Raw genomic sequence first — 17442 nt, forward strand, 5'->3', positions numbered from 1 at the left:
GATATATATAAGAGAGCCGAGCTTGACCATCATGGATGAAAAAAAAGAGGCCACACTGACTCGACCAACTGTAATAAGAAAGTGCAATCCCTTCACACTTGTGTTGAAATTCAATCAAGTCAACAGAAGAAAATCAGACTTGTTGCCACACTTGTGATAAATGGACTCTGTTTTGTGGTTAAAGCGACCAAGAGCAGTACCATTGGATGGAGTGTCAATCAAAACAAGTCACCCCAACTCTGACAAGTTTGCAGTTTTTAATATTTTTAGTATATATTGTGACCTCAGCAGTCAAAATCATGAGTGAAAAAAACCCAAATAGAAAACCCAAATAATGAAATATCAGCTTGTATCAAAATAAAAGTGTGCTTATTAGCTTGAAGACAGCCATTCGAACTGAAGGGTAGAGAAACGGCGCCACTCAGCGGCTAAAATATGTAATGACATCATTATCACACATTATACATCACTAAAAAGCTAGCTTCAGAAGTATATGAACATTTATTTTATAGATTTTTTCTTTACATGTAACCTAAAAACCGACACAATAGTCCAAAAATAAAGGCGTATTATGACTTATTATGGATGTTGTACTTGTACTCATAGCTTAAGCAACAAAATACTGTAAAAATGACGTATTAACGGAAGCAGGACGTGAACACAGCATAATAATGGCAATAGCATTGCGGGCCTACAGCCAAATGTCAGCAAGGTACCGGAAGCGGAATGTCAATACGAGCCTTCAGAATAAAATACAATATTAATGTTTGCTATCAACAAAAATGAACCTATAGGTGTTACGAATTTGCCTTATTTAAATAAAACTGCTTTGTTTCTGCATTTTTGAGGGCGGGGGGGGGCAGAAGAATTCAAATGTTTAATGTTTAAATACAAAATAATTAGATGTTTAGGTCATACAGTGAGTAGCAGTATCGTAACAACTGTTTTATGAAACAACCTTCAGGGTAAATGGTTAATCAGCTGACATGACATCAGGCCTTGATGTGATTAACTCCAGTTAACCTCTCTGATAGCTTAAGTTTGATCAGCTAACACTGCTCTTCGGCCAAACAGTAAAATCAATAAGCCATGGTAGATGCTACTAGATTAGCACTCTTTGTTTCGTTGTAGTTTCTTGTAAACGTAAAATGTAAGCCAATTATTAGTTTATTTCTTCTTTTTATATTTACTTTTTGTCATCCAAATACCTCACGCCACTGCTTATCTTTCAGGGGTCGAAACCGCCGCTCGGTTTCAGGTGTCGTAACCGCTCGCGCGTAAACACAGAAGTGCATTGTGGGAGTTGTAGTGTCTTATCGTAACTAGCCATAGCCACTCCTCCCAGCAGAGTTGCTCTGCCCCACTTCAAACAACGCGCGGAGGCGGATGAGTGTCTGTCTCCTTTACTGACTGTGTGAGTGGACAAACCTACAAAACATCCCCAATGAAGACGGTGAGAGCTGTTTTTTTTTTATTCGATTCCATCATTTTTGTACACTTATTGTCACCACCGGAAGCGCCGGTTTAGCTAACGCGTCATTAATGTGTAACCACTGCATACACACACCTGTTGTGACAGTGATACCCACGTCAGTGTAGCTCAGCTTATCTCTACATTGACTACATCTGTGCTGCTCTGATTTCAACTATGATGATATCATGTATTATTCAAGTGTGTTACTATTAAAAGTATTAGATTTTAGTATTTTTTTTTTGTAAACTAGAAAGTCACAGTAGTACTTGTATCACAACAAGATTGGCACAGAGGGAAGTGTTTCATAAGCCTGACAAGACAAACCTGTTTTTGTGCACTGGTGTAAAAAAAGAAAGCACATTATCAATGACTGAATCACTGTGACAGGTCATGAATGGGGTTTGAACCTAACAAGTGACAGATTGAAGGCTCAGGCTACTATTCCGTGTGAGCACCGTTTTTCCATGCAAGACACACAAAAGGTTCACTGTATTGAAAAACAAATGCTTTTGACGCAACAATAACTTGAACAGTGGATTATAATGGCGGTGGTTTGTTGTTGCCATATGTAAACAGTCTTAGAAATGGAGTATTTTAGGGCCATAGCTCAGAGGAGTATAGTACTGTTGTGACTAATGATGATTATTTCTACAAATTAGAAGTATAAGACATTATATTATGTTGATTGCTATTTATTTACTAGTTTTGTATCTGCCAGCCAATCACAGAGCACATATAGACAAACAACCATTCACACTCACATTCATACCTATGGACAATTTGGAGTCGCTAATTAACCTAGCATGTTTTTGGAATGTGGGAGGAAACCGGAGTACCCGGAGAAAACCCACGCATGCACGTGGAAAACTACACACAGAGATCCCCGAGAGTGGGATTGAACTCGGGTTTCCTAGCTGTGAGGCCTGCGTGCTAACCACTCAACCACTGTGCAGCCCCATTTCATTCATATGTATCACGCAAATTTTGGGATCGCGGGGGATGCTGGAGCCTATCCCAGCTGTTGTCTTCGGGCGAGAGGCGGGGTACACCCTGGACTGGTGGCCAGCCAATCACAGGGCACATATAGACAAACAACCATTCACACTCACATTCATACCTATGGACAATTTGGAGTGCCGTCATTTCCGCTTGTCTGTTTCTCTTTCAGAACTTCGGGAAGACGTTTAAGATGATTTCCTGCCATCTTTAGCATTTACAGTTGAAAATATGGCAACTGGAAGAGAAACCTGCTTCCCTCATAAGGGAAGTCTGGTTCGAAGCAGGTCGGAGGGTACGCTGATTGATCTGGATGAAAACACATTGTGTGGTGAAATTCCAAAAGGTAAACATAATCTTTGAAAATTGTAAGCAATACAATCTCACATGTTTTTTTCACGCAGTTACTGATAAATGTATGACTTCTTTAATAGGTGGAAATGTGTCTCAGGGGATTCAGAACTATGACAAGTCAACAAAAAACCCTTTTTGGAACAAACTGTCTGGATCTAATCCTTTCTTAGATGATATTGTCCATAACAACACGGAAAAGCTTATTTCCAACTCTTCCAAGACATTCCCAAGGACTGTAAAACTGGAAACAGACAATGCAGACAACATTAGCACATCATCAGATGAGGGCAATGTGGGAAGCTTTCTGGAAAAGAAAAATAAAGCCAACAACAGATCTGGAAGATGGAGGAGCGCCACTGACATTCTGGATGAATTTGAACGAAAGGTACCAAAGAGGGTGAACAGCTTCAAACCACCCCAACCCGTCTTAAATCCTGATTTCGAGTGGCTAAAAAATGACAGAGAAGCCTATAAGATGGCTTGGCTGAGCCACAGGCAGTTAACCCGATCGTGCTTGGACCTAAACCTGATGAGCCAAAGTCCTGGATGGGCTCAGACTCAAGCGACAGATTTTCAAGTCATCTGCAAGATCAGCCATTCCGGAGGCTCGGTTCGGCTGCCAGACTCTGAAATCAGTATTCATTTCCCAGAGGGACATGTTCCTCAAGGTGAAGTACAGGAAGTAACACTGAAAGCGATGCTAGAACCTCCTCCTGGACTCAACAACAACTACACAACCACAATGAGTCCACTTCTGGAAGTGGTGCTTAGTAATATTAACACAAAGGGTATGATTTCCCTAAGGATTAAGCTATCCGGAGAGGTTCGGAGTGACCCCTTAAGCCAGGTTATGACCACCGTGATTGGACTTTTGTCTAGCAAACGAGAAGGACCTTATATCAGCGTAGACGACTGCCATGTTTTAAAAAACACGATGCACATGAAGCTCCAGCACTTGAAGACGCATTTTTACGTGATAGCAGTCGCTGAAGCCTCCGCTATCCAGTATCCGGCGACATCGGTCTGGGATTACCTTCACCGCCAAATCACGGTTGCCGTTTACGGCCCCAGGTACATCCACCCGTCTTTTAAGGTTGTAATAGTGGTGTGCTGTCACGAGGACGTACCACCGAAGCTTCCCTTTTCGGATATCTGCAGAGGAAACAAGCATCTGCCTCCACTGGTGCTGCAGCTCTGGGGAATGCATCGCTTTGGAACCGACAACCTGCGTGACCTGTTTATCACCGTTAGCCTCATAGGCTCCAAATTTCAAATCCAACATGAGGACAAAGTGAAAGAAGTCAGGCAAAGTCAACTGAAAATCGGCTCAGTTTTGCATCTACCGGTTGGCTTATTGTGTAAAAACAGCAAAGACATGACGTCTTTTCAGGCGGAGCTGCAAGTGGCGGAGTCCAATTCTTCAAATGTTACTCATTTCCGGGTCTCTTCTCCTGCTGTGGCACCGGTACGATGTGAAAAACGAATTTCAAAACAGATAAGTAGAAAAAGAGAAGCTGAAATATCTGGAAATTCCCATATTCCCGAGGAACAAATTCCAGATCTACCCAAATTTAACGACCGACCCGTGAACCTAAAATGGTACGGTGTAGCCCTGAAGTCAGTTCTCCGTCAACCACGTGTGGACTACCTACTGGAGTACTTCAAAGGGGATACAGTGGCTCTCCTATCCAAGCAGACCGTTAGATCCGTGGGGAATTCAAGAGGAAAGGAATGGTACATTGGATTCCTCCGAGGCAGGACTGGTTTAGTCCACTGCAAAAACATCAAGCTCATTACGTCCGATCAAGTCATTGACTTTACCGGCATTCACGTGACCACAGAGACGCTCCTGGACAACATGACACTACCTTTTAAGAAGCTTACGTATATGTACTCCGCTATACAGACGCTGGTCACAGAACACGTGACAAGCTGGAGAAGTTTTGCAAATGCTTTAGGTTATAAGAATCTATCGCTGGATACCATCACTCGTAGATTTGCTGAAACAGAGGCTGATAAGGTGGCATGCGTCTTGGAAAAGCTGAAGGAAGACTGCCATGCCGAAAAAAGCGGGAAGAAATTCCTTCACGAGCTCATGGTTGTAAGTAGATAAATGACTCATGCTTGAGGAACACGTTTTTGTAATGGTAATGGTATTATTTCATTTGAACATGCATCAGATTGCACTTGAATGCATCACATAATCAGTTCACAGTTCCACATGTCCAAAAGGAGTAGGAAGAAGCAAAGCTTATTAAATCCTACCCCTCCATCTGGTACTTTTACAATCAGTAACTGTTACATTTGTTCACTTCCTGCTTTCCTAATATAGTTTAAGGGGTTTTTTTTGTCATGTACCGAAGTAGCAAGTGATATGACCATTATAATATAATATAATGATGATGATATGATTCTATATAATATAATGCTATATAATTTAATATATATATATTTTTTTTTTCTTCATAAAATGTATTTATTTTTGTAATTTTTTATTTATTTTGTCATGTACCGAAGTACGAGGTGATATGACCATTCTAATATAATATAATGATGATATGATTCTATGCAATATAATATAATTTAAATTTATATAATTTAATTTATTCTATATAATTTTATTCTATATAATATAATTTAATATATATATTTTTTCATAAAATGTATTTATTTTTTGTAATTTTTTATTTATTTTTGTCACATACCGAAGTACGAGGTGATATGACCATTCTGATATAATATAATGATGATATGATTCTATACAATATAATATAATTTAATTCTATATAATTTAATTTTAGTCAATATAATTTTATTCTATATAATTTATTTTTTTTTTCATAAAATGTATTTATTTTTTGTAATTTTGTAATTTTTTTATTTATTTTTGTCATGCTATGGCTTTTTAACGTAGTCCTAGCATAGAAGTGTTTCAAATGTAGTTCTTCCCTGAGATCATATTTCTCCTCTCTTGTAGAGAAGTATTGGAAGACATTTTTAGCTAATTGGTTATTTTTAGCCTTATGCATTATTTTAGCTGTTTGAAGATTAACTATATTAGCAAGTTTAAGTATTTGTTATTTTAGAAATAAGGAGTTGGTATGTTCTCTGTAGGCGGCATTATGAATTATGCTTACTGACCTTTTTTGCAGTACATTTAGCGGGTGAATATTTTGTTGTCAAACAATACTTCATACAAACTCTTCCTACATACCAACTCTTCTACCGCTAGCTTATTGTTTGTTCCTGTCTTTCAAGGGCCTGTTAAAGATGGACAGCATCTATCTTGTGGCCCAGCTGATTCAGAATACAGTCATCCTATCCACTGCTGTGGAGCTGGGGATTCGATGGCGGGAACTCGCTGAAAAAGTGGGAAAACTGACCAGCGCTCAGATAGCTGCCTATGAGGCGCCACACAGAGGGAAGACTGGAGATGTTGGGCCTCAGGTTAGTTGGTCTAGTCGTTTTAACATGTTTTCTTGGAAAATTATGAAGAGTCAACCGCTGATAATATCATACACGAGCCAGGCATGACTTATATAGCCTATTCCAGGCTATATAAATATGGAACATACCAAAAGAAAGATTGGACTCATGTTTCCGCAGAACGTTGTTTCAGAACGTATGTTTCAGTTTAAAGTAACATAACAGTAATACTATAATGTGATTGTTTGTTATGCTCACAACATTGAGACAACATTGATAGCAATTAAATACGGTGATCGAGTGGTTAGCGCGCAGGTCCCACAGCAAGGAGACCGGAGTTCGATTCCACCCTCGGTCATCTCTGTGTGGAGTTTGCATGGTTCTCCGGTTTCCTCCCACATTCCAAAAACATGCTAGGTTAATTAGCGACTCCAAATTGTCTATAGGTATGAATGTGAGTGTGAATGGTTGTTTGTCTATATGTGCCCTGTGATTGGCTGGCCACCAGTCCAGGGTGTACCCCGCCTCTCGCCCGAAGACAGCTGGGATAGGCTCCAGCACCCCCCACGACCCTCATGAGGACAAGTAGTAGAAAATGAATGGATGATATTGATTTTTTTTAGGCACAACTAAACCTTCCTGCTTGCTTGACTTTGACGTTCTCCGATTTTGGATCAACTTTTGCTAGAAAAGTCATTCCTTCTTTTATTCATTTTCTTTACCGCTTGTGCTCATTAGGGTCGCATGCCAACCACTAAGTTGTGCCAAGTAACTTCACTCTGAGTCACAGCTTTTCTTCCCATCACTCACACGCACACAGACTAGTGACTTGGACTGATGAAGCCACGACAATTGTTGAGGAGCTAAGAAATGTATCCTTTGTAGTACGTACTCGAACATATTTTTGGTCGCTACGGTACATTAGTGGCCTTTGATCGTGGTGCATGCTGGGAAACGGTTGGTGCTTAAAATTGACTACACGCTACAATAAATCTGTTGATTTCTTCTCAACGCATTGCCTTAAACGTTTACGACTGCTTGTTTCAGTTAATGTGGAAACCTGCCTACGACTTCCTGTTCTCCTGGAGTCAGCGTTACGGATCCAGTTACAAAGACATGATTCAGGATCTCCACCTGATCCTAGATAAGATGAAGAACCCCGTCGCCAGACAGTGGAGACAGCTGACCGGCGCTCTCATTACGGTGAATTGCCTCGATGTCTTTCGAGCATCGGCATTCCCAAAAACCTAAGAAAAATGTCGGTGCACTTCTACAGGAAGTAAGCATAAGTGTTTTAAGATGGGACTGAAGTCTTTCTTCTAAACTGCAGCTGTGAGATCCGAGAAAATGACAAAGATGAAGGTAGTCATTACTTGTTAATGCATTATATTTTGCTACTCAAATGTACTTTGTAGACAATTTGAGTCTTTTTAATAATAGAAGTCATCACCAAAAAAATGTGAAAAAACTAATCATGTTGCTGATAAACTGACTGCCTTCAACTTTTATACACTATTTTCCTAAAAGCTCTTGTAAAGTGACAATTTACTGATTTTTTTTTTAAATTGTAATGAAATATATTAGACTGATATTTTATTATTTTATAGACATGGTAAATTATTTTATACTTCACTGCAATATAGATCGTTGTTTAGAGTGGTGCCATACAAGTTTGTAATGTGCTATACTGAATTGAAGTGTTATATTTAGTACATATATGAACTGTAATAAATAATAGTATCGTTGAAACGAATTAGATTTTTCTCACATTTGTCTTTGCTAACAGTGTTTTTTTTTTTTTTTTTTTTTTAGCTTAAGTCGTGGGCCGCCTCGTGTTCTGTTTCAGACAATGCTGAACACTTTGAATTTACTTAAACTGACGAAAGACGCCGGAGGCTAACTTAAATAGATCTGGAATGTATAGAGGGCTACATTACAGAGCCAACTGATTCAATCTCTAAAAAAAAGTCAATCCCAGACACCCTGGTGCCACAAGCATCTCCTGATGCACAACTTGTATAAAAAGATATTAACCACTGTGCAATAAAACTACAAAGTAAGACTACTCACCCTTTAAATACACCGGACAGACATAAAATGGAGAAGGAACAGGAAGGTTTCGCCTGAACTACACTGCCAATTATTAATAATGCTGGTATTAATACGTGCATTGATAGTAGATAGAGCCTTGTTAGTTTGGAAAACATATTTGGTAATGGTAATGGTTTTATCAGATTACAATTGAATGCATCACATAATCAGTTCACAGTTCCACATGTCCAAAACGAGTAAGAAGAAGCAAAGCTTATTAAATCCTACCCCTCCATCTGGTACTTTTACAATCAGTAACTGTTACATTTGTTCACTTCCTGCTTTCCTAATATAATTTAAGTTTTTTTTTTGGGGGGGGGGAGATTGTCACGTACCGAAGTATGAGGTGATATGACCATACAATGACATAATGACAGTAACAGTTACATTTGTTCACTTCCTGCTTTCCTCATATAATTTAAGTTTTTTTAATTATTATTATTATATTTTTTTTAATAAATTTTTATTATTTTATTTATTTATTTATTGTCACATACCAAAGTACGAGGTGATATGACCATCCAATGACATAATGTGTACCATAGTAAGTGTCAATATAGTGATATATATAGCACATCATGACTGGTTCAAGACTCTTCATCCTTGTATTTAGCAAACATCAACTGCTTGTATTGTTTCTTGAATTGGCTCATCGGTGTGCATTTGCAAGGAAGACCTATGCTATCTTGTTGCACATGCCTTCTCTCGGGTGACTCGTTAACTCGCAACACAAACATACTAACACACGCATGTCACGGATGTTGACAAGTCTGCGAGCTATGCTCCGGCTCCAGGTCACAAAAGAAAATTACATGCTCTCAGTCTTCATGGAAATAAATGTGACACTAAAACATCTGTGAAACGTAGTTGCTGTAAGATGTACCTGCCTTGGGTGTAGTGTTTACATTCCATTAATATTTAGAAGAGCTAAATCTTTACATGGCTACACATTTAGTGAAAAGAACCGGATGACAAAAATTCATGACAAACCATGAAAAGCAAAACAAATACATTCAGAAATACAAATTAACTTCCTTCTGTTGCTTCTTTTTGGGGGTTTTTTGTGTCACATAGAAGACAGAGCCGCCTGCCAGTGATTTGAGGTCATGTCCCCATAATATATTTTTTGTGAGGATAAGCGGTAGAAAATGAATGAACCTAAAGGGGGTCTAGATACTCACCAAATATGTTGTTTAGCTGGCAAAACCAAACTCTCCTGCAACATATTCTTATTCTCTGGCAAACCAGGTGTGTATGAGGTGTGTTAAGAAGTCAATCACTATGATATCATCTACTGCATGGAGTTGTAACGACAAGCTACACAGACATTATGATGTGTTAAAAGGGTACTGCCCATCATTCACAATCCTTATGTGAACCATGAACACATTTCCTTCCCTTTTCTGTGCATTATAACACGAGAAAATTAGTTAATTTGAGCTAGCATACAATGCTGTCATTGGGATATACCAATTTCAACTATGACGCTGTAAAACTGTAAATACACAAGAAAGGGTTGGGGTTTTTTTACAGTTCTTTGACTTGTTATGAATGAAAACCAAATCAGCATGTGTGAAGTTTTATTTAAATGTGAGAGCGTTATTGAAAGACATAACCAGTACACAGAACTGTTAAGAAAAGGGGTTCATTTGCTTGACCACTCACCTTTATGGTAAACCTATTGAGTACAAACCTGAGTTCCATATTCTTAGCCGAAAATAATCACATTCAGACATTATTTACTGGGCAACAACTGGTTGTCATTACTTTTTTTGTACTGACCTGACAATCGGTGTTTTAGACGTGGTGGCCGGAGTGAAGAATCGAAATTGCCCGCCTTTTCCCTTCACTTCCGGGGTTTGTACAGGTAGAAAACGTGGCCGAGCGCAACACGACCTTCATATAAAGGTTCCGCCTTCCTTTCGTTGAGTTCGTCTCTGTCCCACCGACCAGATTATAATTTTATCTGCGATTAAAGTCATTAATTTTAGCAAGTTGATTGGTGAAGTATAATCCTAGCAGGACACTGTAATGTTATTAAGTTCATATGATTTTAATATGTTTTTGTTACTTTGGCCAACATTAAAAAGAACCTAAAGATGTCATGACCGTTTTCAGCCAGTAGGCGACGCAATTGTACCAACAAAACCCAAATTACCAAGGACCGTATGCAAGCTGTTAATAATATTGTCTAAATTGATATAAAAAACACATTAAGACTATTACTAATGCATTGATAACAACATCTTTGAAGTTCCATAATTAAGATGCATGAATTGAATAAAACAAAACACAACAAATAAAGTGAAAGTTACTTTCACAAATATTTGTGTGATTTTTGTTGCTTTTATGTTGTTCTTATTGTTATATATTTATAGTTATCTTGTATACCAATTGAGAGAATAAAATAAAAAATAAAAAAATAATCATATAAAATAATAATTTAATAATAATATAATATAATATATTAATTAATATAATAATAATAATAAATAATTGTTCCTGATTAATATATATTTTTGTTGTCCTGTGTGTGATTCTGTTTGAAATTAAAAAATCAAATTAAAAATTGAAAAGTATCGATATCGGTATCAGCAATACTGACCTGTATTTACTTGGCATCGGATCGATACCTTAATATTTGCATCTCGACCAGCCCTGAAATAAGCGCAGAAGTTTGTGTAGGTATGCAGCCAACAAGCACGGGAGCCCCCCCCCACAAATCACTTGTTTGAACAGAAGCATTCCTCTGTCCCCCTTGGGTGTACGACGCTTCATGATCATGATTCCATGATATATGCTGGGGGGCAAGAAGTCATTTGGCTTTCAATTTATTAGCCTGCTGATTTATGCTCACTGCGGAGGCCTGATGGTGACTCCTACCACAACACCCCCCCCCCCCCCCTCAACCCATCCCTTTTTTCACTTTACACCCTAATAATTTAGTAATGGATGATGTGAAAGCTGAGACTGTTGGCTAATTAGGAAAGTCAGGGTAAAAACAACAAGAGTTTACAAGACAGCACGTCATTTATCAATGGGGATTTAGTCACTCGGATTGGAGAGTAAAACAACAGCAATTTCAACTAATGCTAGCCTTAATAAACAAAGTGGTCATCAACACAACAACGAATATAAACTAACGGCTGAAGTTGACAGTAGTACATACTATATTATGTTGGCAATTTTTGAAGCGGCATATTTGTGGCGTTACAAGGTGTTCCATGCCTTTCGTCTGAGTAACAGCCTGCTTGGAGCCTCTTCCCTTGACCACCGCTGGGAAGGAGGAAGCTCCATTACCAAATGACTCACTAAGGAAAGAAAAAAAAAAAAAAAGACAACGTGAAGTGTTTTGGCAGTGTTTCGAGCAGCTTTGTGCGTAATCTACATCCTTGGACGCCTAGCTTTACTCTCACATTTTCCACCATTCGGCCTCAAAGAAGATGAATTTTATGATGCTACAGTATAAAGTCAAGTTTTTTTTGGGGGGGGGGGGTAATTAATCAGAAAGTTGTGATGTTGTGTTCTCGTGTTAAACGATGCCAAAGTTTCAGATTTGCACATTTGGAAGTTAGCCCTAAAAGAGGTTTGGGATGGCTCCAAATACTCGGTTTTAGAGGGCGTTGCAAAACTGTTCCTTTGTGATGTCACAGAGGAGCTGGGTTCCTTATGGGCATGGCTATAGGCATGATACACACAAGGTTTACGAGGGAAGCTCAGGTTATTGGGGCAAGAGAAAAATATTTTAATCCGTCAACGGTATTTTACACGGGACTGTTTTTGTGAACATGAACGCGAAATATCCGCCAAATGGTTGCTGAAGCCGCAAACAACTCAATAATTTCAGACATTAATTTTCATTTTGGAGGCAGCGGCCACATGTTCCGGTTCTCTTGAGCTCCACAGCACTAGCGGTGCTTCTGACAAAGTGTCTGCGACAATGAGTGTTCCTCCTCGGGCAGTCAAGATTGGAGGCAGTGGTCACATGTCCCAGTTCTCCTGAGCTCCTCAGCACTAGTGGTGCTTTTGACAAAGTGTCTGCGACAATGAGTGCTCCTCCTCGGGCAGGTGAACGGTTAGGAAGCACTTTGCACATGTGACCAATCACAGCGGAGGTGGGCGTGCCCGTAGGTGGGCCATGGGTGGCGGGAAACACAAATACAGCTGGAATAGGTGCAGATTCTGGAAGATCTACAAAGTTTTCTGAGCTGGTTATTGTATGTAGCTGCTCTGTAGGGGTCGACAACTCAATACAAAGGTTCGGAAAATTAGCATAATAGTTCCTCTTTAAGGGCAGCACGGCGGTCAAGTGGTTAGCGCGTAGACCTCACAGCTAGGAGACGAGGGTTCAATTCCACCCTCTGCCATCTCTGTGTGGAGTTTGCATGTTCTCCCCGTGCATGCGTGGTTTTTTTTATTCCGGGTACTCCGGTTTCCTCCCACATTCCAAAAACATGCTAGGTTAATTAGCGACTCCAAATTGTCCATAGGTATGAATGTGAGTGTGAATGGTTGTTTGTCTATATGTGCCCTGTGATTGGCTGGCCACCAGTCCAGGGTGTACCTCATCTCTTACCCCCACGACTCTAATGAGGACGAAAGCGGTATAGGATTAATAAAATGAACGTGAGGCCTGGTGGCTAAATCAAATCAAATTACAAAAGAATCCGATTACAAATGTTGATCCAAAATCAGAGGAGAACGTCAATTGGTGGGATTGGGGAGCCGTGTGTCACTGGTATTCAGTTAATGGTTAATGGTACAAAAAATATGTCGAACTCCACTTTTGGGACTTTGAGTTCCGCTGTACAGATGACGACCATCAAGACATAAATATGAATCATTGCTTTAAGGCACATTAAACCTTATTTTAATTGTGCTCATCCTATGTAGCGGTAAGTGGTAAGTTTAGTCAGGTGTCCCATAATGGGTGTTGGGAGGGGGGCCGGAGGGGGGGGGGGTGTTGAGAGCGTGGCTGCTGACAGGTCTGATATACCAACCGTGACACTCCCAGTCCACCGATGATGTACAAAACAGATGGAGAAGGGCTGGGAATGCGGAATGGGAAGGATTCCACATTGTGATAATGAGCACAGCAATAATACATGTTAAATGTTCATAGCCACCTTGCCCCCCCCCTTTCCCAACCTGCATGGGACGGGGGCACTGCCGTCAGATATTGTTAAACAACATATTATTTATTGTGAATTTTACAATCGGCATCAGTTGTCGATTCGCTGTATTTTGAAGAGCGGATAAAATCGGCTTCCATCACGAGATTGAGACAATCCGGTTGCCGTATTAGGTTCGTAACTCTGGGCCCCACTCCACTCCACTCAAATCCCACCACTGGCCCAAAGAAGAAAACACAACACCACCATGCAGGCGTTTGTTTCACTTTCCACATTGGATATTTAGCTACTTAGCTACAGTGGTAGTTCCCCCTCACTGTGACATCCCTGGTTAATTCTGTACCAGTCAGTGGACATAAAAACGATCATTTTTGCTTTTAGCATGAATTAGCATGAATATATAAATATTATATTGGAGTTTGCATGTTCTCCCCGTGCATGCGTGGGTTTTCTCCGGGTACTCCGGTTTCCTCCCACATTCCAAAAACATGCTAGGTTAATTAGCGACCTCAAATTGTCCATAGGTATGAATGTGAGTGTGAATGGTTGTTTGTCTATATGTGCCCTGTGATTGGCTGGCCACCAGTCCAGGGTGTACCCCGCCTCTTGCCCGAAGAAAAAAAATGTATCTTTAAGGAAATTGTATATATTTCTGGCCTAAATTGAGTATTTTGAAGCATAAAAATGTCAAAGCAAACTAAAATACATTGAAATAGTGAATGTAGTATTCTCTATTGGTCACTAGGTGTCAGTGATTGTTCGGTGAGATGAGCACCTGACTTGATCGCCAGAACAACAGGCTTTTATTGCAGCTCAAAAACATGAATTTAGTCATCATAATAATAACACAGGCTGCATGGTAGGCGAGTGGTTAGTGCGCAGGCCTCACAGCTAAGGAGACTCAAGTTCAATTCCACCCTCGGCCATCTCTGTCTGGAGTTTGCATGCTCCGGTTTCCTCCCACATTCCAAAAACATGCTAGGTTAATTAGCGACTCCAAATTGTCCATAGGTATGAATGTGAGTGTGAATGGTTGTTTGTCTATATGTGCCCTGTGATTGGCTGGCCACCAGTCCAGGGTGTACCCCGCCTCTCGGCCGAAGACAGCTGGGATAGGCTCCAGCACCCCCCGCGACCCTCGTGAGGATAAGCGGTAGAAAATGAATGAATGAATGAATGTTTTCATTGGACTTTTCTGTGCATTATAACAGAAGAAAACTAATTAATATGAGCTAGCTAACAATGCAAGTCATTGGGACACACCTATTTGACTATGATGGCCTGTAAAAAAAAAACGTCTAACAACGTTGCATTGTTTGATATCCATGCTGTGATCATGCATTAACATATACACGCATGATAACATGTAATTGTTGCAGTATCTTGCCCTATTTTGATGATTGTAAACACTACCGAATCTGAAAGCACTACTATACACTGCCTCTCGCCCGAAGACAGCTGGGATCGGCTCCAGCACCCCCGCGACAGGTAGAAAATGAATGAATGGACTTTTCTGTGCATTATAACAGAAGAAAACTAATTAATATGAGCTAGCTAGCAATGCAAGTCATTGGGACACACCTATTTTGACTATTTAGACAGCTGGGATAGGCTCCAGCACCCCCGCGACCCTTGTGAGGATAAGTGGTAGAAAATTAATGAATATGAATATTATACCATTTTCTCAAGCTACTGCACCTCCCTTGAAGTCCTTGAATCCAGGGCTCACGTTTTAAAAATAACTGTAAACGGTGTCAGTACAGTTAATAAAAGGTTTTATGATGGGGACAGAACCTGGAACAAATGAAATATACTCCTAGAGTAGTTATATGGGAAATATTATAAGAATATAAGCAGAATGATGTGAAGCTTCGGTGAAAATCCCCATCTGGGAGACTGCACCACTTCCTCAGTGATGAGTCCAAACAAATAAAACCCCTCAGAGCAAATACACCAAAATCTACAATCAGCTGAGACCACGGGGTAAAAGGGTGGGGGGTAAATCTCTTGGAGGAAGTCTTAGCTAATTTCTGTCAACCAAGAGGGAGAACAAGCAAGGCTGAAGGGTTCCTGTTCCAAAAACAACATAGCTGGAGAAGGTAGCCCATTGTGGAAGAGGTCGCCTCCAACTGACACTCCGGGATGAGCAAAGGTGAGCAGAGATGAGAGCACAGCTGCAGTTCAGAGGGGCATCGGTGTCGCATCGTTTCGATCCGTGCGTCGGGTTTTGAACACCTCTGACGGACTTGATTAAAAAAATGATGGAAGATAAGATTCCTCGCTGTTTAATATAGAAGTCAGCGGGATCCTATGCACTGCTCCTGTGTTGTTCTTGGCCGGGGATGGGACACCCTCCTCCGCCATGATCACTCCCCAGGTCCTGACACCCCTCCCCCACACCTCTGCCCATCATCCCCCCCCCATGCTATTTATCCTCATATGCAGCTGGAGCACTCTGTTTGACCTCCTCTCTCCTCATACAGAACTTCAATGTACTTGTGGTTAACGGGAAGTACCACTGACATTAAACTCATCACTTTGATAAGGTGCACTATAGATACAGTAATGGGGGGTACGTCATAACCAACACTGAACTGAACTGCACGGTGGACGAGTGGTTAGTGCGCAGGCCACACAGCTAGGACACCCCAGTTTGATTCCACCCTCGGCTATCTCTGTATGGAGTTTGCATGTTCTCTCCGTGCATGTGTGTTTTTTTTTCCCGGGTACTCCGGTTTCCTCCCACATTCCAAAAACATGCTAGGTTAATTAGCGACTCCAAATTGTCCATAGATATGAATGTGAGTGTGAATGGTTGTTTGTCTATATGTGCCCTGTGATTGGCTGGCCACCAGTCCAGGGTGTACCTCGCCTCTCGCCTGAAGACAGCTGGGATAGGCTCCAGCATCCTCTGCGACCCTAATGAGGATAAGCGGTAGAAAATGAATGAATGAATGAATGACTCAAAATGATCCAAAAGTCAAACCCGCTCGGGTTCATGCGATTATTGCTGAATGACAAAATATATCTCCTGACTGTAAATAAGACTGGAAATATTCCACAAAGTCACAGAAATTGGCTCAAATGTGCAGTGGGGGGGCCAGGACAAGGGGTCCAGTATGGTACGCCCCTTACTTAGCACACTTGAACAGCGCAGATCTCAGCTGGGAATCAAACCAGCCACCACTCTTAGCATACAATACTTTCCCACCCGAGGCCTCACAAGAATGACAAATGACTTTCACGAAACTCGGCAGCAGTGGGACTTTCCTTTCCGTACTCTTGACAGTCCACAGACCTTGCAATCAACCAACTGATTTGACTGGCTTGTTTTTGTTCCACCTGATGAAATAGTCCCTGTGTGCTATGTGGTTGCTACGTTCATTCCATCGGGATACAAATGCGTATGCTATTGTTTTATTTCTGATAGCAAAAATAGCTCATGTCCTTGATTTTATTTTGACAGTGCAAATATTATAGGTGAATAATTCCTTATGTGAAACATGACACATGTATCTTTCCCTTTTCTGTGCATTGTAGCAACAGAAAAACAGTTAATATGAGCTAGCTAACAAAGGAAGTCATGGGAAGTACCTATTTAGACACTATAGCCCTCACAAAAAAACTAAAAAAAACCACCAACAGTGTTCAGGTGTTCCATTTACATATCTGATTTGTATATTAACCGAGCTACAGTGATATTATTATTGTAGCAGCTAACATGAAAAACTATTTTTATCTGGCAGACTAACACGACGCGTCGCTAATCGCTGGAGCACATGTCTTGTGCTGGAAGATACAGCCATCCCAATGAGAGCGGACTTTGTAGGTGTTGTCGCTGTATCTACATATGCTGCTGTTGTTTACGGAACTAGCATAAGTATGTGTATCAATGCACCTCCGAAAGAAGTTTCGGTAGTGTTTTAAATCCTCAAAATGCGGCAAGACACTGCAACGATTACATGTTAT

General features: G+C 40.5%; 1 protein-coding gene and 1 long non-coding RNA gene across 2 annotated transcripts in view; one reads left to right on the plus strand and one right to left on the minus strand.

The window, feature by feature from the left end:
• Window positions 1-10197, minus strand: part of LOC131136823 (uncharacterized) — a 29154-nt gene extending 18957 nt beyond the window's left edge. Inside the window, exon 1 of the long non-coding RNA XR_009131815.1 lies at window positions 10124-10197. This is a non-coding gene — a long non-coding RNA (uncharacterized LOC131136823). The remainder of the gene's footprint in view (window positions 1-10123) is intronic.
• Window positions 1343-8514, plus strand: macc1 (MET transcriptional regulator MACC1). The gene is made up of 5 exons (XM_058084087.1): window positions 1343-1453; window positions 2643-2816; window positions 2905-4925; window positions 6083-6271; window positions 7298-8514. Exons 2-5 carry the CDS (start codon window positions 2702-2704, stop codon window positions 7499-7501), a joined length of 2529 nt encoding a protein of 842 aa, XP_057940070.1. The 5' UTR covers window positions 1343-1453; window positions 2643-2701; the 3' UTR covers window positions 7502-8514.
• Window positions 10198-17442: the final 7245 nt, after the last annotated feature.

The sequence above is a fragment of the Doryrhamphus excisus genome, chromosome 10 (assembly GCF_030265055.1).
Source record: "Doryrhamphus excisus isolate RoL2022-K1 chromosome 10, RoL_Dexc_1.0, whole genome shotgun sequence".
Classification (NCBI taxonomy): Eukaryota; Metazoa; Chordata; class Actinopteri; order Syngnathiformes; family Syngnathidae; genus Doryrhamphus; species Doryrhamphus excisus.